General features: G+C 72.4%; 3 protein-coding genes across 4 annotated transcripts; all 3 read right to left on the bottom strand.

The window, feature by feature from the left end:
- Positions 1-112: 112 nt before the first annotated feature.
- On the bottom strand, positions 113-8,148 carry TEDC1 (tubulin epsilon and delta complex 1). Its single transcript, XM_072762531.1, has 8 exons — positions 7,856-8,148; positions 7,683-7,779; positions 7,087-7,289; positions 6,740-6,895; positions 5,517-5,615; positions 3,036-3,122; positions 2,518-2,685; positions 113-1,727 (listed from the first exon to the last, which is right to left on the bottom strand). Exons 1-8 carry the CDS (start codon positions 7,994-7,996, stop codon positions 1,404-1,406), a joined length of 1,275 nt encoding a protein of 424 aa, XP_072618632.1. The 5' UTR covers positions 7,997-8,148; the 3' UTR covers positions 113-1,403.
- Positions 8,149-9,582: 1,434 nt separating this feature from the next.
- Positions 9,583-10,910, bottom strand: CRIP1 (cysteine rich protein 1). The gene is made up of 5 exons (XM_026012554.2): positions 10,754-10,910; positions 10,063-10,157; positions 9,930-9,987; positions 9,812-9,858; positions 9,583-9,709 (listed from the first exon to the last, which is right to left on the bottom strand). The coding sequence occupies exons 1-4, from the start codon at positions 10,791-10,793 to the stop codon at positions 9,818-9,820; spliced, it is 234 nt and encodes a 77-aa protein (XP_025868339.1). The 5' UTR covers positions 10,794-10,910; the 3' UTR covers positions 9,583-9,709; positions 9,812-9,817.
- A 5,665-nt stretch (positions 10,911-16,575) lies between these two features.
- On the bottom strand, positions 16,576-21,939 carry CRIP2 (cysteine rich protein 2). 2 transcript variants are annotated; one of them, XM_072762527.1, is made up of 8 exons: positions 21,456-21,939; positions 18,335-18,429; positions 18,160-18,217; positions 17,816-17,956; positions 17,673-17,741; positions 17,500-17,594; positions 17,223-17,280; positions 16,576-17,138 (listed from the first exon to the last, which is right to left on the bottom strand). In XM_072762527.1, the coding sequence occupies exons 1-8, from the start codon at positions 21,922-21,924 to the stop codon at positions 17,071-17,073; spliced, it is 1,053 nt and encodes a 350-aa protein (XP_072618628.1). In that variant the 5' UTR covers positions 21,925-21,939; the 3' UTR covers positions 16,576-17,070. The 2 variants fall into 2 exon arrangements, with proteins under 2 accessions (XP_072618628.1, XP_072618629.1); XM_072762528.1 differs by lacking the exon at positions 21,456-21,939 and adding an exon at positions 20,847-20,998.
- Positions 21,940-22,362: the final 423 nt, after the last annotated feature.

Genomic DNA, 22,362 nt, shown 5'->3' with positions numbered 1-22,362 from the left:
CACCTGTAGGAGCCCAGCAGAGCGCACCTGCTCCCGGGCAGCTTCCCCCGGACTTGGCCGCCCGGGGCCGTCCCTCCCCGAGTACCTCTCACAGACGTCACAGACACACTCGGGGTTTTCAGTGGGGCTGTATTGGACCTACAGACCGGTCTGAGAAGTGACAGCTCCGTAAGACCGAGCTTCCTTGGGCCTGTAAAAGCCAAGCTTCGGGGGCCAGGGGCGGCCTGGCTCGGACGCGGTCCTCCGAGGCGGGCGGTTCTGAGTGGACTCGTTTCCGAGACGCGAAGGGTCCCACCCGGTGGTCGTGATGGCTGAGGGCAGGGCAGGCGGAGGGTCGAGGCCCGTGTGCCTGGCCTACAGCCGGAGCCCCGAGGAGGAGTGGGGGGGCCTGTGGCTGGAGGGAGGGACCCCGGGCCAGGAAGCTGGGGCGCAGGCCCAGAGGCTCTCCTGAAGGGGGAACCTGCCGGCCACTGCCTGGTCCGGCCCGTGCTCCTGACCAGTCTGGCTGGTGTGACAGCGCAGAGGGAGCCCCGGCATGTCCCCCAGGGTGGGGGTGGGGACCAGGCTGGCCCAGCCCGGCGCCCCAAGCGTGAGCCGCTGCTCCAGCACACCCTCAGCAGCAGGAAAAGCCGAGGACGTTCTGCTGGGGACTCAGGCTCTGGAAGTGTCCCCGGGCCTGAACCGACTGGCAGCAGCAGGCTGGGGTTCAGCTGCCCCGGGCCAAGGGGAGCCTGGCGGGAGGCAGGATGAGGCCGTCTGCGCCCGCTGGGTGAGGGGTGCCGACAGGCTGAGGCCCCTGCGATGGAGGGGGCCTGTTCCGGCGCGCTGGGGGCACGTCCCCCAGACACAGATGGCTCTTTGTCAGGGCCGAGCCCAGCTCCCCCATCGGACTCACGAACAAAGCCCCCTCTGTCCACGGTGGCCTCCCCCTCACCCCCAGCACCGCCCCCAGGAAAGGAACAGAGCCCCCCACCCCAGGCTCCCAGCCAGCGTCCCTGCCCAACACACGCACACACCGGGCCCAACGAGGCGGGGCACGCGGTGGGGGCCCGGATGCAGTGCATGAGGGGCACCGGCGACCCTGATGCCTGACACCCAGGGGCCCCTTCCCCCAGGCCTGAGCAGACCCAGCCCCGCCCAGACGGCAACCTGGAAGTGGGGGGGGGGGGGCGGGCAGGACAGGGCCTCGCCCCTGCAGGGAGGCCTCTACAACCCAGTTGTGCGTACTCTCTTGGTCCTAAATGCCCAAGGACACCTCGCTGGGCCTGTCGTCCTGCCCCGGTATTGCCAGCCAGGGGGCTGGGCTGTGCCCGGTGAGGACAGCCACGGGCTTTGTGTCTGCCTCGTCCCCGGGGCCCGGCCCCCCCTGAGCCCCCCCCGGAGGAGGGCACACCCGCGGCCCCTCAATGACCAGGCGGCAGGATCCAGATGAGGCCGGGCAGGGCCGCCGCCAGTCGGGCCAGCTCCTGCCGACACTGGCTCTGCAGCTGGCGCAGCACCGCCTCCAGGCAGGCCTCCCGGCTGCGCAGCTCCCCAATCACCTCGGCAGCCCGCAGCCCCGGGCCCCCCGAGGCTCTGGCGTCACTCTTCACCAGCCGGCAGGATCCGTGGGGCTGGGCCGGGGCCCCACCTTGCTCCCAGGCCCGCCGAAGCGCCGCCAGCTCCTGTCCCACAGCCTCCTGGGTGGCCCGCTGCAGAGCGCTCCACTCGGACCCCAAGCCTCCAACCTGCATTGGGGACAAGGCGGCTCGTGAGCCAGGGGCGGCCGCCCCCTGGCCAGGACACAGGCTGCAGGCCCCCAGCTGCCCCCTGGGCAGGGCTGCCGGCCCGGATCCCACTCCTCCCCGGGGAAGGGGCCAACCCCGGTGCCGGCTGTCCAGCCTTTACATCACCCTCCCCGAGCACCTGAGCCCTGAGCCAGCAGTGGGCCCGGGACACGGCCAGCACCTGAGCACCCGGCGGCCTGCAGCACCGCCCAGCGGCAGGCCCAGCCAGCTCACCAGGTCCCCGGGGCGCGTTCAGAGCCAAGGGCCGACCCTCCAGCCACCTACCCCCACCCCCACCCACCGTGCCGGGGTCAGGCTCGGCCTCCCACACCCACTGCCTTCCCAGTGCTCCCAGGAGGGGGACAGCGCCTGCCCAGCACTGGTGCTCCAGGCCAGCCCAGCCCAGGGGCGGGGGAGTGAGAAGAGGCTGTGTCCCCAGTCGTGGCCCTGACCCTGGCCCTCAGCGGGCTCTGCTGCAGGCAGCTTGGGAGAAACCCCTGCAAACATCAAACACGCTCCAGGGGTCACCACCACGGACGGGAGGGGCCACAGGCTGCTGGGAACACCCCCCGCTTCACGGGGTCCTGAAGACTTTAGGGGAAACCCTGCCTGCAAGTTACTTCAAGGTGCCTCAGAAAAGGCGAGGCAACTGGGGTGGCTCCCGGGGAGCAGGGCAGGGCACGGGCGGGGCTGGGGGCCGGGAGGGGCTACGTGGCGACAGAGCGCAGTCCCTGCCTCAGCGCCCCCTCACCCTGGCCTCCCAGGCCGCCCGCCGGGGCTCCACAGCTCCCTGCAGCTCCTCGTGCAGGGCCTGCAGCTGCTGAGCCACCATCTCCAACTGGTCAGCCCCGGACTCGGGGATCCTGGGCAGAAACGGGGGCTGTGCGGCCTCCAGGGGGCAGGCCCCCAGGACGGTGTCCTGCAGAGAGAGACCCCACCCCGTAAGAGGCAGGCAGCGAGCCCAGGCCTCCTAACCACAGGCCCAGCCCCTCAGCCCATGGGGCCAGCGCCCACCGCCGTGGGTGGACAGCTGCTTGTCACCCCAGCAGGCCAGAGACCAGGGCAGGCTGGATGCTGAGAAGTCGGGGCTCCCGGGGGCTGGGCAGCAACGGGGACGGGACAGAGTCCTGGAGAGGGCCCCGGGTCTGAAGCTGGCTTCAGGGCCGGGTGTGTATGCGCCCCCCACCCCCGACGCCCCTTCCCGTCTGGGAGTAGGGAGGTGCCCCCAGGGCTGCTGGCTGCGCTCAAGGCTGGGGGGCCCCGTCGTACCATCCACTGCCAGAAGACCAGCTCTCGGCGGCGCCACGCCAGGGCAGCCTCCAGGCGCGCGTTCTCACTCTCCAGCCTCCGGAGCAGCTGCAAGGCAAACCACACACCGCGGCCAGGTCAGAGCCCACCTGCCCACGGGGGACCCCCAGCGCCGACGCCCGTCCCTCTGGCCCGCAAGCCCGTCACCGCCGCCACCGCCGGCCTGGCCATCTCCGGGCAGGCAAGGCAGGGCAGCCCCACCTCCAGACGCGACGGGGCCGACACGCCCACGGTCCCCACGGAGTCAGGAGCGGACATCAAACACCTTGGACTCAGGACCTCTGCCCCACAACCCTCACTGGGGGCCGCAGCCCGAGACAGCGGGCAGGTGAGGGAGCCCAGAACGGGGAGCCTGCCGGGCTCTCGGGGGAGGGAACCCCTCCTGGGCAACCTGGGAACCCCAGCGGCAGGGAGGCCGGGTCGCACAGCCCCGAACCTGCGGCTGTGACGGGCGCCCCCACAAACAGGTGGACCCACAGACGGCCACGGCCCCCAGGGCTGCTGCCGCTCGCGGAGTGCCTGCCCCGGCCTCGGCCTCCAGGAGCTTGGCGGGGGCCAGGAGTCCCACACTGGGGGGCCGCTGGTCACTGGGGCGGCGCAGTCAGGCCTCCTCGAGCCCCGCCCGGGCCCCAGCACGCCCCGCCACCCCCACCAGGAAGCCACAGGCCTGCACCTGCTGTGGCTCCTCTCTGAACACAGCACACCCGCCGGGCGGCGCCCACGGCTCCTTCTAGAAGGCAGACCTGCCGGGCTTCCTGGGAACCCAGCAGCGCGCTGTGCGGCCAGGACGAGCGGCCAGCGAAGAGCTCTGCACGCCGCCGGCGGGAAGGGCCCGTGCACACGCCCTACACACCGGCCCGGGGCGGGGGGCGGGGGGCCGGGTCTCCCCACCCGGAGGGGCCCCTGCTCTGTCCCCGCTCCGCAGCAGACGGCCAGCAGGCAACCAGGAGTCCACTTCCTACAGCCGGAACCTGGGGCTCCAAGGGCCAGATGGGGACAGCCTCGCCCCCTGCCCCTCCAGCGGGGGGGCCTAGCGGAGCACAGCCCCGGAGGCCGAGAGGAGCGCCCTGCAGACCACGCGCACACAGGCGAGCTCAGTTCTGTGGTTTCCGAGAACAGTCCGCGGGGGCTCCCCACCTCCCAGGCTAGGGAAAGGGGGGCAGGCACAACAGGAAGGCGCAATGAGTCCCCGCTGCCCCCCACCTCCAGCCCGGTGCTGGAGTCCCCCCCACCCCCGCTGCAGCCCGCTGCCTGTGGCCAGGCACGGGGACGCGAGAGGGCTGCAGGCCCAGCCCGGAGCCAAGCACGCGTGCTGCCCAGCTGCTCCGTGGCATGCCTGGCCACCCACAGCAACCACAGATCTCTCCAGAAGCTTCTGGGACCCATCCCAGGAGTGCAGGTCCTTTGGGTACACTGGCCCAGGTTTCTGCCACTCGCCCTCCAGAGACCCGGGAAGGAAGCCGATCGTGACCCCCATCCACCCCACACCACCTGCGGTCCTGCAGCTGCAACACGCCCCAGCGTCAGACAGGAGGGGGGGCATGCAGGCCGGGGCCCCCAGGGGCAGGAGGCCCGGCCTCGCTGAGTCACCGGCAAAAGGACACCTCGGGTCGCCAAGATACTACTGCCTCCTCATGGCCAGGGACAAGTGCAGCCCTGCCTGAACGGGGCCAGCCGGGTATTGGCCAGGGATGCGGGCCTGGCAGGCACCCCCAGGTGGCCACCCCAACCCCAGTAACGGGATGCAGGACCTTCTGGGAGCACGTGACTCCAAGGCTGGGATCTGCTGGGCCTGGAAAGAGCGGCCACACCAGCCCTGAGCCTCAGCCCTCCTGCCTGGCCAAGTGCCCCCCAGGCTGCACGGTGCCAGCCTCACACTCTGGACGAGCCAGAGTCCAGCCCTCAAGTGACAGCCAGCCCTGGGCCTGGCCCAGGACACCCTGGCCGTGCCAGCCCAAGGGAAGGGAACAATCATGACAGATCGGGGCCACCGAAACGAAAGTCAGCAAAGTCGGGCCATGCTAGACCAGCCCTCTACCCACCACCTCCATCGCCAGATGACCCCTGCTCGGGCTCCAGGCACCCCCATCGTGACCTTGGCCCTCAAGCAGTCTTCCTTAATTCCAAAGGGCCCCCTCCCCCAGCTGCCAGTCCAGCCTAGACACCTGTGCCCCTGGGGCCCTAACCACGCCCAGCCACAGGCACACACAACAGCCGGTCTGCATCCTGGTCTAGGGCGCCAGGGGAGGCCCTCTGGACGTGCCTGTCCCCCACATCAGCAAGATGGTGAGCTGGGCAATCACCCAGAGATCAAAGCGGGTCGGCTGGGTCCTCCTTCGCAGCCCCCTGCCCACCTCAACCCCGGTACCTCTGGTCTCTGCAGTCCTACGGCACCAACACACACCTGGCTCAGACAAGAGGGGGACCCACACCAGCCCTCACCTGCCGGCCTCCCTCCGGGTCCCTGAGCATCTCGGTCTCAGCAACAGACAGGTGGCCGAGGCTTCGGTCACTGTGGCAGCCACGGGTATACGAGTGGATCTGAAACAGGCAGTGCCAACCCCAGGCTGAGCAGGAGGGAGCAAGGAAACGGGTCTCACCTTGCCAAGGTGGTCCAGGGCAGGCCATGGTCAGGCTCAGAGAGCAGTCAGCACTGTGGGGGTGGTGGCCCAGGGCCCTCCCGGAGACCCCTGCAGTGGGAGGGGCGCTGGACAGTCTCCCCTGTAGCCTCCCCGTCCCACCCAGTTCCCAGGGGCATGGTGGGAATCGAATGGGGCACCCCTGCTTCTCCCTAAGTTCACTGAGTGCCAGGTCTACGTGGGGGGAGAAACAGCCTCTGGACAGGCTACATGGTCCGGCGGAGCCAACAGCAGGGACACAGAGTGACCATTTGGGTCTGGGAGGCAGGGAAGCTTCTCGGCAAGGTGAGGCCTGAAGGCATCACGGAGGTTAATGAGTGGCCATGGCCCACGCAGGAGGAGCAACTGGAGCCCAGGCCAAGCAAGAGACAGGTTCTAAGAAGGGCTGAGGGAGCAAAAGGCTCTCTGCAGGGGTGCAGGGTGCAGGGGCACAGGAGGGCAGGGATATAGGGGTTTAAGGGTGCAGGAGTGCAGGGTGCATGCATGCAGAGCTACAGGGACACAGGGGTGCAGGGATACAGGGGTGTGGGGTGCATGGGTACAGGGATACAGGGGTGCAAGAATGCTGGGTGGCGGGGCCCACACTGGTGGGAGTGGGAGTCTGAGCGTCCCTGCCCAGTGGCCTCTGAGCCTAGCTGCAGTGGGCCTGTAAGGGTGACCTGTGCCCCCACCGCGGAGCCTTACCAGCCTCCAGGAACCCTACAGAAGCTGCCCACTGCCCACGAGCCCGCACCCAGGATGTGGCAGGAGGGGGTATCTTTCTCCCCGAAAAACACCCAGGCAGCCACGGCTCCCCCAGGGCCCAGACGGAGCCTGAGGCCCCTGACGACTTCCAGGAACAGGCTCCCTGCCCCATGGCTCCCTGTCCCAGCGATGCCCAGGTCCACCTGCCCTGGACTCCCCCGGACCACCTGGAGCCCGGGGCTCAGGATCCGGGCCACTGCAGGGCACACCCGGGCTCCTGGATGGACAGGCCTCGGGCAGAGAGAGGCCGCGGGCCCGGGGCCAACCTGCAAGCCCCAATACCTTGCCCAGGAGGGCACAGTGCTCCTGCTGGCTGGTCATCAGGTTTCGCCACTGCAACCGCAGCTTTCCCATCAACCACTGCAAGTGGCGTATGTCCACAGGGCCATCTGCACCCCCGCAGGCTGCCGGCGGGCCAGGACTGGCCGGGGCTTCGCACTGGAGAGGGAACGGGGGTCAGCCCTGCTCCCCCACCCCCTGCGGGGACCCCGAGGGAGAAAGAGAAAAGACGCCCCCCCCACCCCGAGTGAAAGCCATGGGCCCCCGGGGCTGCCCGGAAAGGGGGAGGGCAGGAGGCCGGCCCCGAGGGCTGGCCCAGGCCGCCCGATGCCCGCTCACCCCACACGCACCTGGCACAGGGCTACCTCGTCGCCCAGCCGCACGCGTGTCCGGCCCAGCAGCCGCTCGAGCAGGGGCCCGCGGGCCAGGAGCCAGGCGAGGGCCAGCAGGAGCTCGCGGCTGCCCCGGGCGCCGTCCTCGGGGAGCTGTGCCAGCGCCCGCCGGGGGTAGCCCTGGGAGCGCAGCGCCCTCTTCACCAGGCGGACCTGGGCCTCTGGGAAGGGGCCCGGCTGCTCAGGGGGCGCCCGCTGGGCACCACCCCGCCCGGGCCTCCGGGGGCCCGCACGGCCACGGCCACCGAGCAGAGGCCAGGGTCGCAGGGGACCGCAGGGGACTGGGGGCGGGGGAGAGGGGCGCCCGGGCTCGGGGCGGGGCTCACGAGGGGGCGGGGCTTTGCCGAAGCGGGGGCCCTTGGCTGGGGTGGGCGGGGCCAGGGCCGCGGGGCGGGGCTTGCTGAGGGGGCGGGGCCACAGGAGCCGGAGCCCCCGCGGTGAGTGGGCAGGGCCAGGGCTGCGGGGCGGGGCTTGCTATGGGCGGGGCTTCCTGCGGGGCGGGGCTTGCGGGAGGAGGGGCCTGTGGGGGCGGGGCTTGCGGGGGCGGGGCTTACCCAGGGCCGGGGGCGCCGGCGGGGCCTCGGGCGCAGGCGCGCAGTCGCCCGGCAGCGGCGAGAGCACGAGGAAGAGCGTCCGCCAGAGCGGCGGGGCCTGAGCGATCGGAGGGCGGCGGTCAGCGTGGCCGCCCCGCCCCGCCCGCCCCCCCCAGCCCGCCCCGCGGCCTCACCGCCTCCGGACGGTCGAACTTGGCGCGGCGGAAGGTCTCGGGGCTGGGCCCGGCGGGCAGCGTCCGACTGAGCGCGGCGACGGCGTCCGGCAGGGCCCCGGCCGCGCCCGCCCGCGCCTGCTCCGCCCGCCGCCGCCCCATGCGGCCCTCGGGGTCCCGGCGTCCGAGGCGGGCGGCGCGGCGCGGCCCGGGACACGCCCCCAGCGCCCGCGGCCCCCGGGCGGACGCGCTTCCTGCGCCGCAGCGGCCAATGCGCGTCGGCGGCTCCGCGGGGCCCGCCCCCTGCAGCCCGGAGGCGGCCGCAGCCCCGCCCGCCCCGCCCGCCCCGCCCGCCCCGAGCAGCGCCCGCGCACCCGGGCCGCCCTGCTCCCAGCCCCGCCCTGCTCCCAGCCCCGCCCCTGCCCGGGCCCGGCCGTGCCCCCGACGTCCCGGCGCGGGGGGCGGCCGCGTCTCCGGTGTCTCGGACGGCGCCCGGGCCCTGGCAGGGGAGCCGGCGAGCTGCCTGCGGTACGCGGGCCCCGGGCGTGACCCCCCGCGCCCCTCCCCGCGCCCCGCTCCCGCCCGCCCGCGCCCCCTCGGCTGCCGCCCGCCCTGCGGCCGTCGGGACAACGAGCACACCCTGGCCCCGCCCCCGCCGCGCGGCTCCGCGGCTCCGCTCTGCGCCTTCCCGTGGGAGGCTCTTCCCCCACCCGTGTCCTCGCTGCTGGGCCGCCCTCTGGCCACAGGCGTGGAGGCTCAGCCGTCACCCTGCATCCGCCCCACCTGGCTGTGAGCCCCTGAACCCGCAGGAGGCCGAGCCCCGCTGAGTCTCCAAGGCCCCCGCCCCGGCCCCCGCCTCGCGGTCCCCGAGAAACCCTGCCTCGCCTTACACCGTCTGTTCCCTCCTACCGCGCCCCCCTAGACGGGCTCTGGCTCCACCCCCGAGGCCCCGTGAGCCCCCCTGCAGCTGGCCCTTGAAACCTCCCGACACTGTCCAGGTCAGGCCTCCACGGCCACCAGCAAATCCTGGGGTAGGGCCGAGGCCTAGGAGGGGTGGCCTCTGCGGGCCGGAGTCCGACCGGCTGGGAGGGGGCGGGGAATGGGGAGGCTCCCGTGTGGCCCAGCCTGCAGGTGCCCCCAGAACTGACAGGGGAGTTTCCAGAAACCCCCCAACTGCACACTGCCCAGCCAGTCCTCAAATTCCCCATCTGGTGGCTGGCGGCCGCTTGGGCCTCGGAGTGCAGGGCTGTGGGGGAGAGCGGTGGTGGCGTCCAGGCGATACCCCCACGGGAACGAGGCCCGCCTGGCACACGGGGCGGGTGGGTAATGGGGACAGGGTGCGGCAGGAAGCGGGGAGAGCACGCAGGGACTCCCCAGCCCAACTCCCCCAGAGCTTCTCAAAAACCGGAACTGTGCGAGCACAGCAGATGCACCCTGTGGCCACCGCCCACCGGCTGGAGGCCTCACGTTGCCACTGAAGTGTGGGCGCTCCCTCGGCCCCATCCCAGAACCTCTGCGGGTCCGGGCGCTGGACAGCCGAGCCGCCTGGGGCCTTCCAGGGTACACAGCCGCCTGCCCCGTGGAGGAGGCTTCGGCCTGCGGCGGTCCCCCGCACAGCAGCCACCAGGGCAGGGGGCAGCAAGGCTGGCCGCAGCAGGAAGAGCTAGTGTCCCTGGCAGGGCCTGGGGTCACAGGGGCCAGCTGCAGCCTCCCCCCCCCCACACCTCCTCAGCACACACAGGCAGGGCTTCTGAGCGTTCAGCTTTATTGAGGGCACGAGAGTCTACAGGGGAGCCCCGGGTGCCAGGGGATGAGGCCCGCCGTCAGCCTGGAAGGGTGTGGCCTGGTGGGCAGCGGGGATGGCCTTTCCATGACCTGTGCAGAGACACGGAGACAGGTGAGAGCGGGCCCGCGAGCCTCGGAGCTCGCTGAGGAGTGGGGGCCGCATGCCGAAGGCTGGGGGACGTGGGGGTGTACCTGGGTTTACTTGAAAGTGTGACTCTCGGCTCCGCCCCGCCCAAAGCCTGCAGAAAAACAGAGTAGGCAGGTTAGGGGGAGCCAGGGGCTGGGGGGCGGGTGGGGGCCCGAAGCGTACCTTTAGGCCCGAACATGGCAGAGTAGCAGGGGTGGTTGCAGTAGGGCTTGCCTTCGTGCTGCGAAGAGAAGGGCCGTGAGGGGCTGTGGGCGCTGCCCAGCCCTGAGCCCCTGCCCCTGCGCGCCCCACCTACCTCGGCGTGGCCCCCTGACGTCAGCGTCTTTCCACATTTCTCACACTTCAGGCAAGGCCGATGCCAGTCCTTCCCCAGAGAGGTCACCCGCTCAGCTGCAGGGGCACAGACACCCCCAGGGTGAGACCCTGCTACGGGGTCACAGGGCACACCAGCCTCCCCCACCTGCCCCTGCTCCCACCCGCGCCCGCCCAGGGTCCCAGCTGGCCCTTGTGCCCACCTCCAGTCCCCAGGGCAAACTAAGAGGGGGCGCTGGGGGGCAGGGCTGGGGGCCTGGCTGGGCGGCCGGAGGGGTGCGGCCTGCGGGGCGCCCTTCTCTGGGGCGGAGGCGGGGAAGACACTTCCCACTTCCTCCCTCCCGGGTGGGCCCCGGGGCGCGGGGCGGGGAGGCGGCACCCGGGATCGCGCCCCGAGCGCCGGTTTCCGCGTCTGCTTCCACTTAGCGATGGGAGGGGCGGCTCGAGCGCGGTCCCCACCCAGGGCGCGCCGCGGGGGAACGGCAGGGAACGGGGTGACCGGGGCCAGGGAGGAGCAGCAGGACCGAGGGGGGACACAGCGCGGGGGGCAGAGGGCTCCGACGCCGGGTCCCCCGCACAGCCCGGCGGCCCCAGGGTCCCGGCGCGCCCGCCCCCCAGGGAGACCGCCCGCTCGGCCCTGGAGGGGCCCGGGTGGGGGGGGCGGGGGCGCTCACCGAAGTACACCTCCTTGTCGCACTTGGGGCACTTAGGCATCGCGGCTCGGTCCGGCGCGCACGTCAGGGCAGGAGCAGGGGAGAGCGGGACTGGGTGGGTGCGGCCGGGCGCGCGCCTTTCAGCGCCCCCAAGACCCCGCCCCTTCGAGACCCGCCCCCTCGCGCCCCGCCCCCGAGTCGAGGACCTGGACCCGAGGGCCTGGTTCCAGGCCAAGCAGCTAGGAAAGGTCATCGGTCCACCCCCGCCTCGGGGCAGCACCCGGGCCAGCCGACGGGGCCGGGGGCGCGCGGGGGTCCTTGGGGACGCACCGAGGGGGCGGCTCCTCCGGGGGCTGCAGGGGTCTAGGGAGAGGGCTCCCCAGGTCGGGAAGGCGCTCCCAGCCCGAGCCCCCAGATGCTTGGGAGCCAGAGAGGGGCCGAGTCACCGCTAAAGTGCAAATCCCCGCAAACCGGCGTGGGCCCGCTCCTCCGCCCCGACCGTGTCCCCGCAGAGGGTCGGGGACAAGCTGCGGGGGCATCTCAGCCTGGCGGCCGCGGCTCCAAAACCACCCCTCCGGCCTCCTCACTCCCGGAGCCTGGATGCCCCCACCCCGCTGCTGCCGGCGAGACCACAGGACAGCAGCCCCGGGGGACCTGGACGAGGGGGCTCCAAGTCGGGGCGTCCCCTGCGTCGGTGTCACCGCCATCTGTGCGGGCCGGGCTTGGTCGGGGAAGGCGCGACCGGCCGCGCCCAGGGCATCTCGTCCAGGGAGGGGCTCCTTATCTCTGTGGGAAGCGCACGAGTGGGCACGGCGGGGGCAGTGCAGGGCCCCCGCCCAGGGAAGGTGGGGGCTGGCGCCGGGTGGAGACGGCGGCCTCCACGCACCCGGGGTGGGAGCGCCCAGGGGCGCGGGCTCCTGTCCGCCTTGTAGCCCCGGCCTGGGCACGGCCTGGCCTGCGGGGAATCCCGGCCCTGTCCTCCCTGCGGGTCACTGGCAGCCTCTCCACCTCCCTCTCTAGCTGCTGGGGAGCGGCGCCCTCCCTCCGGGGCTCTGTGGACCCTTCACCTCCGGCCGCAGCAGCACCATCCAGGGCTTTGGGGTCACTCTCTGCCCGGACCCCAGCCAGTCTGCCCCTCCTGCCCTTCCTCCACGGGTCCCTCCCTCTGGCTACCCTGGACACACCCGTCTCTCAAAACAAAACAGGCCCTGGGCCTCTCCAGGCGGCATCTTCATGGAAGGTGCTGGAGACCATCCTCTAACGGGACCCGGGGCGCCTGCCTCCCCACAGAGCACACGGTGACTGCAGCTTTGCCCACTGACCCATCATAGGCCCTTGGCTGTCGCTGGGGGACAGGAAGGAAACCAGGGGCTCCCCCACTCCCGGCCCCCACCCGCCTGGCCTCTGCCCCCCCAAGCCTGGCTTGGGGTGGGGGTGGCAGCTCCTGTGGTTCAAGGGCCTTGGAGACCACCTCCAGGGCCAGCCCCCCATGAGGATGGCGCCCTAGACCCCACACCCTCACTTCCTGCTCCTCAGGCTGCCCTCTACTCACCCCCAGCTCCGCCCCCCCGCCCCCGACTCCCTTCCTGAAGCCACAGCTGGACTCTGCACGCCTGGCACCACATCTGGGAACCCCTCAGTGGCTGGCTGGCCGTCGCCCTCAGGAGCAGGGGTGCACACCACGCACTGGCGGAGCCCCCAGACTCCCACCCATGGACACTGCCCCTGTGCCCGGCGCTGGGGCACCTCGGCACGGTTTCTGCAGGTAAGCCCACCAGCCCGCCCTCCCCCACGGCCCCACCCGTCCCTTGGTGTCTCCCCTGCCTGGCCTGTTGCTGCTGCAGACAGGAGGGGTGACGGGGTGGGGGTGTGGGGGGCTGACTTCCCCGTCTCCCGGCTCCAGGAGCTGGAGAGAGGCCGAGATGGGGAAGAGCAGGACGTGGAGGCCGGGAAGATGGACACTCAGAAACAGACACAGCAGAGGACAGCAGTGTAGACATGGGGGTGCAGCATCGGGGCAGGGGCTGCAGCAGAAGGGCCCTAGGCCCCAGACCACTGCTGACGCGGTGTGGGGGGTTCTCTCATAGAGGATCACGGGGCTCCAGCCACGTGCGTACTCCCACTCATGTCACGTGTACCCCCTTGCAGCTTCCTGAGAAGGCTGCCCTGCACGGGGGTGCTGGCTGCAGGCCTGGGGCTCCAGGGCAGGGCTGCCTCCACCCCGCCCCGATGATGGGCCACGCACAGGGTGCCAGGCTGTGCCCACGTGTGTCCCGGTGCCATGGACACAGCCGTGTATGAGTGCGTCTGTCTGGGTACCCCGGCTGCTTCCCCATGTTTCCACCCAGCCTGCACCCCCAGCCCACCTTAAGGCTCCAGGCGGGGGCGGGGGGAGGCCATGAGCCAGCCTTGTCCGCTTCTCCACCCACCGCGCCCCAGGGTTGCCACCCCCACTGCGACTCCAACCGCGCCCACCATGGGGGAGGCCCCCCCTTTGAAAACGGTTGATGAGGTTCTTGCTAGCTTGCCTTGCTGTTATTCCCCGTTGCCATGGTCACGGGACTGCAGAGTGATGGGAGGATGCCAGAGGGGGCCAAGGGCCGTGCGCCTGGCCCTCCAGTTGGTATACAGCACAGTTTTTCCAGACACTCACACACTCTCACACACACACACTCCCTGGAACCCTCGAAAATCATCAGCCACAGACTGGCATGATCCTCAAGTCCCTGGAGCTTCCCACCCACCTTGCTGGGCCCTGGGGCGGGGCTGGGAACCCCTCAGCAGCTGCAGTCCCCATCACCCCCCAGACTCTATGTCCGGGAGCACCCCCATCTTGGGCTCGGCTGGGTACCAGTCAGGGCCCTGACAGCCTCCCCTGGAGATCTGCCCCCTCCCCCAGGTGCAAGGCCTCCTACTCCCATCAGCTCACCTGGCTCAGGACGCACCTGTGGGGGGTCGGAGCGCTGACCTGGCTCAGGGGGCCAGTTCAAGACCCAAATCTGCCCTGCCCAGACACCCACCCCCTGGCCCCGCTCCTTGGGGGGCGCTATGGCATTTGGTGCCTGAACAATGGAGGACACCGTGGGCCTCCCCCACCTTGCGCCCCGGTGCTACCAGCAGGCACAGGGGCCGTGTCCGAGCGGGAGGCACAAAGTGGCCAGGACGCAGACGCCTGCTGGCCCCAGGCTGCCTCTGTGCCCAGAATGCCCCGCCTTGCCCCAGGACAGCATGGGGGTACCCCAGGACCCCCGAGACCTGGGGGAGGCAGCTGCGGGGTTCTGGTGCACCAAGCAAGACCACCTCCGTCCGTCTGTCCGCTAGCCCTTCCCTCCACACACACCCCCGCCCCACCCTTGCCTTGCCCAGGTTGCTCCCTCCTAAGGCTCAAGGGCCAAGTGCCCCGGGGCAGCTGCTGGCTCCCTCCCCAGTGTGCACTCCCCTGCCCTCCCCAGGCCCAGCTGAGTCATGGACACTCAGACATTCCCAGGGCCTATTTTCAGCAGCTTGTCCCCCGGGACCCCCGGCCTGCTCTGAGGTTCTGCCCCAGAGCGGGTCTGCTGGGCCCATCCGTGGCCGCTCCTTGGCCCTGAGGCAGGAGAGGGGTTGGGGCGCTGCACCTTCGCAGGAGGACTCTGCTCCTGACCACCTGGGCCTCACCCGGGCCACGTGAGAGGGCCGCCCGCTCCTCCTGTCCTGGAGGTGGGAGTGGCACGGAGGATGGCACCGCCAGCCCTGAGCTCCCTCAGTCAGCCCCGCATGGGCGCCAGTCTGGCCAGTTGGGGTGACCCTCGTCCCCCACGGAAGCTGAGCCTCGTTCCAAGGATCCATGTCCTGGAGACAAAGCCCAAGTGGAACTGCCTCAAATTCTGGCCTCACGAGTCCAGCAGCTGAGCCTTTCGGTGGGCCCGAGCCCCAGCCTCCCACCCCGGCAGCCGGCCAGGCCCCGGGAAGTGGCTGCCTACACCTGCGGCCCTGGTGCCCTGCCAGTCTTCACCTGGCCCAGCCCCCGGCAGCCCAGAGCCAAGGTCACCAGCGCTTGCTGACTTCTTGACACCGGATCCTGGGGCCCACGGCTAGGGGCTGTGACCCGGGGTCCTTAGGCAGGTCCTAAAGAAATGTCGGGAGCGGGCCTCAGCTGGGTGGGTCCTCAGGGAGCCTCGGGCAGGGGAAAGGGGGATGTGATGCTACAGGGGCGGCGGGGGGACCGTCGGGAACCTGGAGGGGGCCGTGCGGGGGTCTAGGCCCTCAGGGGGCGGGGCCGAGGGAGGTGCAGGCAGCAGACTGCACAGCAGACCGGGGACAGCGGCCAGGGCACACGGCCGGGCCTCCCCAAGCTGCAGAGCCCCGCCGCGGCCGGAGCGTGGAGCGTGGAGCGGGCGGGCTGGCACGGGGAGGGGGCTGTGCGCTGGCCTCTGCGGGCGCCGTGGCTGGCTGGCGGCCGTCGGAGGGGCCGCGGCCTCGGAGGGCCCGACTCGCCCGAGCTTCCTGGAGCGGGTGCCACCGAGGCGCCGGAGGGCAGCGCAGGGGCGCGGGCGTCCTCCCGACACGCCTAGCGACGCGCCAGGCCGAGGGTGGCGCCGCCCCGGTCTCCGTGACAACCGCTGGGAAACAAACAGGGCGCGCGTCATCGTCGCCCGCAGGAAGTGGGACGCGCCTTCCCCGCCGGGGCTGGGCGCGCGGTGTCCCGGGCAGGCCTGGGGCCCGTCTCCCCCGGGGCCGTCCCCGCCGCCCACCCCGTCGGTCCCCGCATAGTTTCCACTGGAGGCTCCCGAGGGAGGCCCGGGCCGTGCCCTCTGCAGCTCCGCTCGGGGAGGGGCAGGCGCTTCCCGTCCGACCCGCAGCGAGGGCGGGCGGGCGGGGCTCAGGACGCCTCCCCCAGCCGGTAGGTGGGGGCCGTCCACGGAGCTCCCCGAGGGCCCTGTGGCCGCCCGAGGCTCCCCGGCTGCCCTGGGGGTACCTGTTCCAGCGTGTCCCCCGCCCCCGCCCCCGCGGGCCACCTGCCCTGCACATTCTGGCTGCGCTCCCGGGCCGGCCAGGTGGGAGGAGACACTGCGGCCCACGGTGGGCCCGGGATTGGACCGCCTGGGAGGAGGGCGGCCTGGCATCGCCGGACACCGGATCCCGCCGATCCACCCCCAGGGACACGGCTGGCTGCCCGCAGGACAATGGCCACCGCAGCCAGGCTCAGCTACGTGGAGCCTGGGGCCGGAGGGTGGGCCAGGGAGGCGCCCGGGCCAGGGCTGGGACGCGGGGAGCTGGTCCTGGGGTGCAGGGCACAAGGGCCCAGCAGGGCCGGCGCCGCCCGCCCGCTTTCGGCCCCAGCCCAGCCCGGTTCGGAGCCGAGGACAAGTGCGCCCTCTGCTGGGCAGCAGATAGGAGGAGCCGGCGGGCGCGGGGTCCTCAGAGCCGCAGGCGGGCCTGCCTGGGGAGCGGGGTGACTGCAGTTTCCCTGCCGACCCAGACACAGGAACGCTGCTCGGGCAGGAGCCCCTGAGCAGGGCACTCAGGGCCCCGGGTCCTAGCCCCGTGCTGCCTTCTGTCCCCCACGAATGACCACACCCCTTCCCCATCCAGGCCCGCTGTCCCCCCCCACCAGCTCCCTCACACCCGCAGACGGCCCCTCCTCCGGCCACCTGCCCCCCTTCCTCCGCGTGCCAGGCCCTGGGCTCTTTCCCACGCTAACCCCTCCCGGCCCCGGTGCCCACGGCTGGCATTCCCGGGGAGCGGGACCCCAGCGCCAGCAGAAGCCCGCCCGCAGGTGCCGGGAGCACCCGTGGATGGGACACAGAGATGCCGTCCTAGGTTCACGTCCATCTCACAGCCAGACACACAGCACTAGGTCCCCCGATCCTCAAACCTTTTATTGACAGCAAATCTCAGCGGTAAGCGTGAGCCGCGTGTCAGACAAGCGCTTGCAAGGCGGTGCGGGAGGTGGGCGGAGGGCTCCTGGCGGGGACGCCCTCGGTGCCCCCCGGGGAACACCGTGAAGAGCGTGGCTGTGGCCGTCACTGGCAAGGGAAGCAGAAGTAATACTGTGGGGCAGGCCTGGGGCCGCAAGAGGGGGAGTGTGGGGTGGCCACCCCAGGGAGACCCACCGGGGCCACGGGCACACAGGGACACGCAGGGACACGAGACACACAGAGGAGGGGCACAGACCCTGAGGACACAAGAGGGCAAGGGGCGGCCAGAGCAACAGGCGTGGGCAGGCAGGCCGCCACCCGCGGCACCGGGCCCTGGGCCTGCAGGCAGGACGCGCCGGGCCGGACTGGGCAGCGGCTGCCCCCGGGCCGAGCAGCAGGCTCCGGAGCAGGCCGGCGGGAGGCGGACGGGCCCTCGCCCTAGGGCTGAGCTTTGCCCTCGGGGTCTCTGTCGTAGATGTAGCTGCCCACGGCTCCCGTGTTCACTCCTGCGGGGAGAGGCGGCAAGGTGGCGGGGAGCCGGGTGGGGCGGGGTGGGGCACCCCAACCCCAACCTTCCTGGCCACACTCACCCTTGGGTCCAAACAGTATCCCGTAGCAGGGCTTGTGGCAGTAGGGCTGGCCGTCGTGCTGCGGGCAGAACGGGCAGTGGGCGGCCAGTCCCGCACCTGCCACCTCCACACACCCCTCGGACCCCTCGGCCGCGGCCTTCAAGATCTCAAAGCCGCGACCTGCAGCCGGCTCGGTGGAGGCCCAGGCACCTCTGGCGGCTCTGCAGCGGGGGCAGCACCCGCCGGCCGCCCGCCCCACACCCCTGCCCGGCCCCACACCCCTGCCCCGGCCCCTCACCTCCGCGTGCCCGCCTGGAGTAAGCGTCTTCCCACAGCGCTCACAGCGCAGGCACGGGCGGTGCCAGTCCTTGCCCAGGGACGTCACCTTCTCGGCTGGGAAGGGGGAAAACGGTGATGCCGGAGACCCTCCTGGGGAGACCCCCACCCCCCGGCGGTAGCGAGGTCACTCACCAAAGTAGACCCTCTTGTTACAGCGAGGACACATGTTGGGCTCCCCCGTGAACGTGGTGACGCTGGAGGCTGGGGGGGAAGAGCGGTGAGGGCAGGGCAGCCCCCCAGGACCCCCCCGCCCCCCCACACCGAGCCCAGCCCACCTTTGCTGGGCCCCTTGGGCGGACCAGTCGCCTTGCGCTCCTCAGCCCGGACCACAGGCACCTCGATGGGGCCGGTGACCTGTGGCCCCTCGGCAGAGGGCTTGTTGTAGATGTAGGAGCCGGCACCCCCGATGTTCACACCTGCGGGTGGCGGGCGCTGTGGGGTGAGTGGCCGGCGGCCTGGCGCACCCCACTGACCTGCTCGGGAAAGGGCCCTCGCGGGGGTGCCGAGGGCTGGGGTAGATTCCTGGGAAGGGCACGGAGGAAGGGGGGGACTGCGGGGAGGGGCCAGGCCTCCCGGAGCCAGAAGGCTTCGCAGGCTGAGGAGGGTGACCCAAGCTCACCTTTGGGTCCAAACAGCGTGGCGTAGCAGGGCTTGTGGCAGAACGGCTTCCCGTCGTGCTAGGCAGGGGGGCACCGGGTGAGGGCTGGGCCCCCGCAGCCACAGGCCCGGCCTGAGGGTGGGGGAGCCCAGGATTCCCCGCCCTGCTCCCCGCAGCCCCAGGGCAGGGGGCTCACCTCCGCATGGCCCCCCGGAGTCAGCGTCTTGTTGCAGCGCTCACACTTGAGACAGAACTTGTGCCAGTCCTTGCCCAGGGAGCTCACCTTCTCCGCTGGGGGCAGGGGGGCAGGGCGGGGGGGGGGAGGTCAGGGCCGAGGCTGCAGCGCCCTCGTCCTGCCCCGCCCCCCACCTGGGCCCCGGAGCACCCGCCCCTCGCCAGAACCACCTTCTGCTCCTCGGGGTCCCTGCTCCCCTGCTGGGTCTTGGTCACCCTCGCTGCCCACGCGAGGTCCCAGTCCTAGCACCTTAGTCCTCCCTCAAACACCTGCCTCACACACACCTGGCCCCGCCCCCCCGCAGGTCCCTGAACCCTTCCAGCTGGGCCCTAACTTGCCAGAGGTCCCCGCCCAGCAGCAAGCAGGGGGCGTGGGGGTTGCAGAGCCTCTGGATGCTCCACCCCCGGGGACAGGATGCCCACCTGTCTAGATGGGGAGAACCCTCGCCACACTGCGTCCAGCTGCTGGCTGACGTTCAGGGTCAGTGACTGGCCACTAAGGGCTCGGTCACCCCCCGTCTCCCCACCCTGCCCGCTGCGCCACCTCCCAATGCGCGGAAGCGTGGGGGCCCCCCCAGGAGAGCGGGGCAGGAAGGGCGGTGGAGGAGAGGGCAGGAAGAAAGGCCGGAGCCAAGCCGGAATTCCGAAGGGAAGGGGTCTGAGCAGAAGCCTCAGGGCGGAGGAGGTGAGGCGGCCTGGGCCCTCCAGCAGGAGGCCGAGGCCCCACAGATGCCTCCTGGGCCCCCCTCACGCACGCTGCCGGCAGCTTCCCCGAGGGTGGGCAGCGACGGCTGGCCGGCTCACTCCCTGCCCCCAGACGCCCATGGGTGCTGCTGCTGGTGCCCCGGGCTCGGGGCCCTGGGTGCTAACTCCCCACGGCCCTGGCAGGACCTGCTGGGCCCAGCCAGGCCAGGGCCAGCCTCCGGGACCCCTTCCGCCCCACCCCTTTCCCCGAGGCTGCTCTGCCCATGGGGTCCTGTGTCCAGGGCGGGCCTGGGTCCCTTGCCAGCCCCGCTCCCTCTCCCAGGGCTCCTGCTGGCCAGCGGCGGCCGTGGCAGCTGCAGCCCAGGGCCGCCAGGGCCAGGCCACACTGGCCAGCTTGAGCACAGGGCCACGTGGGGGCAGGGGACGACCCTGAGAGCCACCGGGTGGGTAGGGGGCCGCACACTAGCAGCCCAGTTGCCAGGATGGAATGGACTGGGTCCAGTGGCATGGAAGGGACCGGCTCCCCACCGGGCTGCTGCACATTGTTCGGGACACAAAGGCGAGGCATTCGGAGGTCACTCTGGGTGTCCTGGCCCAGGTTCCATTCAGCTCAAGGGTGTTGGTGCTGGGGGGGGTGACTGGGGGATGGGCAGGATCCCAGCCCAAAGGCCCCCCTCCCTCCGCCAGCGCCTCCCGCCCAGGACAGAAGCCAGCCGGGTCGGGTCTGAGCTGCCTTTGTTTCCTGCTGGGAACCGGCGACCGCCCAAGCAGGCAGAAGCGCTTTCCGGGCTGTCCACACGGCCGTCCTGTCCACACGGCTGTCTGCCCAGCCCTGGAGGGCCCGGCCGGGCGCAGGCTTGGGGGCAGGCTAGGGGGCAGGCTCGGGGGCAGTGCGGCTGGCAGGAGGACCCTGGGGCCGCCCCGCACGCCGCCCCCCAGGGATGAGCCCCCTCGGGGATGGGGACGGGGATGGGGACGGGGACGGAGGCTGGGCCAGCTCCCGGGGAGGCAGCCGGAAGCCCCTCGGCTCCCAGCCAGGGCAGAAGCACTCGCGGCCAAATCCGGTCCCTCCCCTCTGGGAACAGCAAACAACCCTCCACCTCCTGCTCCCGCCCGGGGCAGGGAGGCCAAGTGGCTTCCTCCACCTGGGCCAGCGCCCACCGCAGACCCGCCCGCCCCGCAGCGACCGGGGAAGGGTCCCCGGGCGGCCCCGACACCGCTTGTCCCTCTGGGGCCGGGTCGGCGGGAGGATCAGGGCAGGACCTCGCCGCCCAGGCCACGTCGGGAGGAGGGAGGGAGCCCCGAGAGCGGCTGTGCGCGGGCCGGCACCGGGGTGGGGGGCGCCAGGGCCCGGGGCTGCTGCGGCCGCGCGGGGGTCGGGGCGGGGCGGGGCGGGGCGGGGCGGGGCGGGAGCGCGCTGGGACTCGCAGCGCCTGCGGGAGAGGTCGCCCCCGCACGGACGGGCCCCGGCGCAGCGTCTGGCCCGGCCCGGGGTCGGGGTCGGGGTCGGGGTCGGGGCGCGGTCGGGGTCGGGGTCGCGGGCGGGGCGGGGCGGGGCCACGTGTCCGCGCGGGGGCCGAGGAGAGCCGCAGCGCAGGGGCTCCCGGAGCGCCCCCCGCCCCCGCCCCCGCCGCCCGGCCCGACCCCGCGCCCCGACCCCGCCGCCCCCGCCCCGGCCCCCGCCCCCGCCCCCGCCCCCGCCTGGGCGCCCGCGCTCGGGGCCGCGCTCGGGGCGGGCGGCGAAGGCTCGGCGGCGGCGCGGGACTCACCGAAGTACACGGTCTTGTCGCACTTGGGGCACTTGGAGGCCATGGTCCCTGCGCCGCCCGCGCCCGCCGCCCGCCGCCCGCGCCCGTCTCCGCGCCGCCGCGCCGCCCCGCCCGCCGCCCGCCGCCCGCGCCCCATTGGCTCCGCGGCAGGGGCGGGGCCTCGGGAGCCCGCGGCGCCGGGCGGGGGGCGGCGGGGGGCGGGCGGGGGCGCACCTGCCGCCGCGAGGGGCCGCCCCGCCCCGCGCCCCGAGGCCCGCGCGGCGCCGTGTCCATGGCAACGGGCGGGTCCGCGGCCCCCGGCTCCGGGACGCGCACCGGACCCCGCGCGGGACCCGCCCCCCGCCCCCCGCCCCCCCCGCCGCGTCCCTTTGTTGCTCGGTTTCCATAGCGACGCGCGCGGCGGGACGGGGCGGGGGGAGGGGGGGACCTGGCCGGACCGAGGCGGGCGCTGCCCCGGCTCCCACCCGCCGCGGGGCGCACACGCGGGGGCCCTGGGTGCGCCGACCCCACCCAGCCTGCGCAGCCCAGCCCGGCGCCCGCCCCCAGCCCCTTCCCGGCCTGACACCCAGACCTCAGGCCCAGCTCCCGGCCCCCGCCCCCCGCACTCACCCCCTCGGCCACGGCCATTCCCGAGGACAACAGCCCAGAACCTTGCGGTCCCCTCCAGCCTGACCGACCAGCCTGACCGGCCCCCTCCCGGCCGCACCCTGGCTCTGGCCCGTGCCCGGCAAGGCGGGGGATGGGGGTGGGGAGGCGGGGCGTCAGGGGGCTGCTGTAGGGAATGTGTGCAAGGGGCCCAGGGCCCAGCCCTGCCCGGGGAGCCATGGGGCACAGCTCGGAGGGGACGCCCCTGGGACAGGCACCCGCCCCAGCTGCAGTCCCAGGGCACGAGCAGAGGCTCCCTGGTGTGACAGGGCCGTTCTGGACCAATGGACACCGAGGGCCGCAGCAAGGGCAGGGCCAGGGCAGACAGGCTCCCAGCGAGCGGGATGGAGGGCAGCAGGGGTGCAGAGCAGCGGGCAGGGCCCACAGAGACCCCCGGGGTCCCCCCACTCCCGGGGCCACAGTGGCTCGGCATCCTGGCAACACTGGTGGTAAACAGCACACAGGACCGGCTAGGCTCTGCTGCAGGGACCCCGGGCTGGGCTCGACGGCGGGCGGGGGCTCTGGAGGTTCTGCGGGTCTCTGTGCAGGGGGGGAGAGGGCCCGAGGGATCCCGACCCCATCCTCAGACCCCCGGGGTTTGGAAGAGGTGCCCAGGAAGCTCGTCTTTGTCAGCTCAGCTCCCGGCCAAGCCACCACCACCGTCCCCGGGCAGGGTGGGAGTACCCGGGCTACAGACGACACGGCCAGTGGGCCATATCTTCAACACCCCGGCCTGTCACCTTACGGGGCCCCATCACGGGCTCCAGGGAGGCCAGGGCTCCCTTATCGGTCTCCAGCGGGGGAGCACAAGTAGTTTCTATTTTAATTCCGTGGCTGAGATGTGCACGCATCAGGGCTGGGACTGGGGGAG

This window comes from Vulpes vulpes, chromosome 6, assembly GCF_048418805.1.
Source record: "Vulpes vulpes isolate BD-2025 chromosome 6, VulVul3, whole genome shotgun sequence".
Classification (NCBI taxonomy): Eukaryota; Metazoa; Chordata; class Mammalia; order Carnivora; family Canidae; genus Vulpes; species Vulpes vulpes.
Note: the sequence above shows the minus strand (reverse complement) of the source record. Positions and strands in the feature narration are given on the sequence as shown.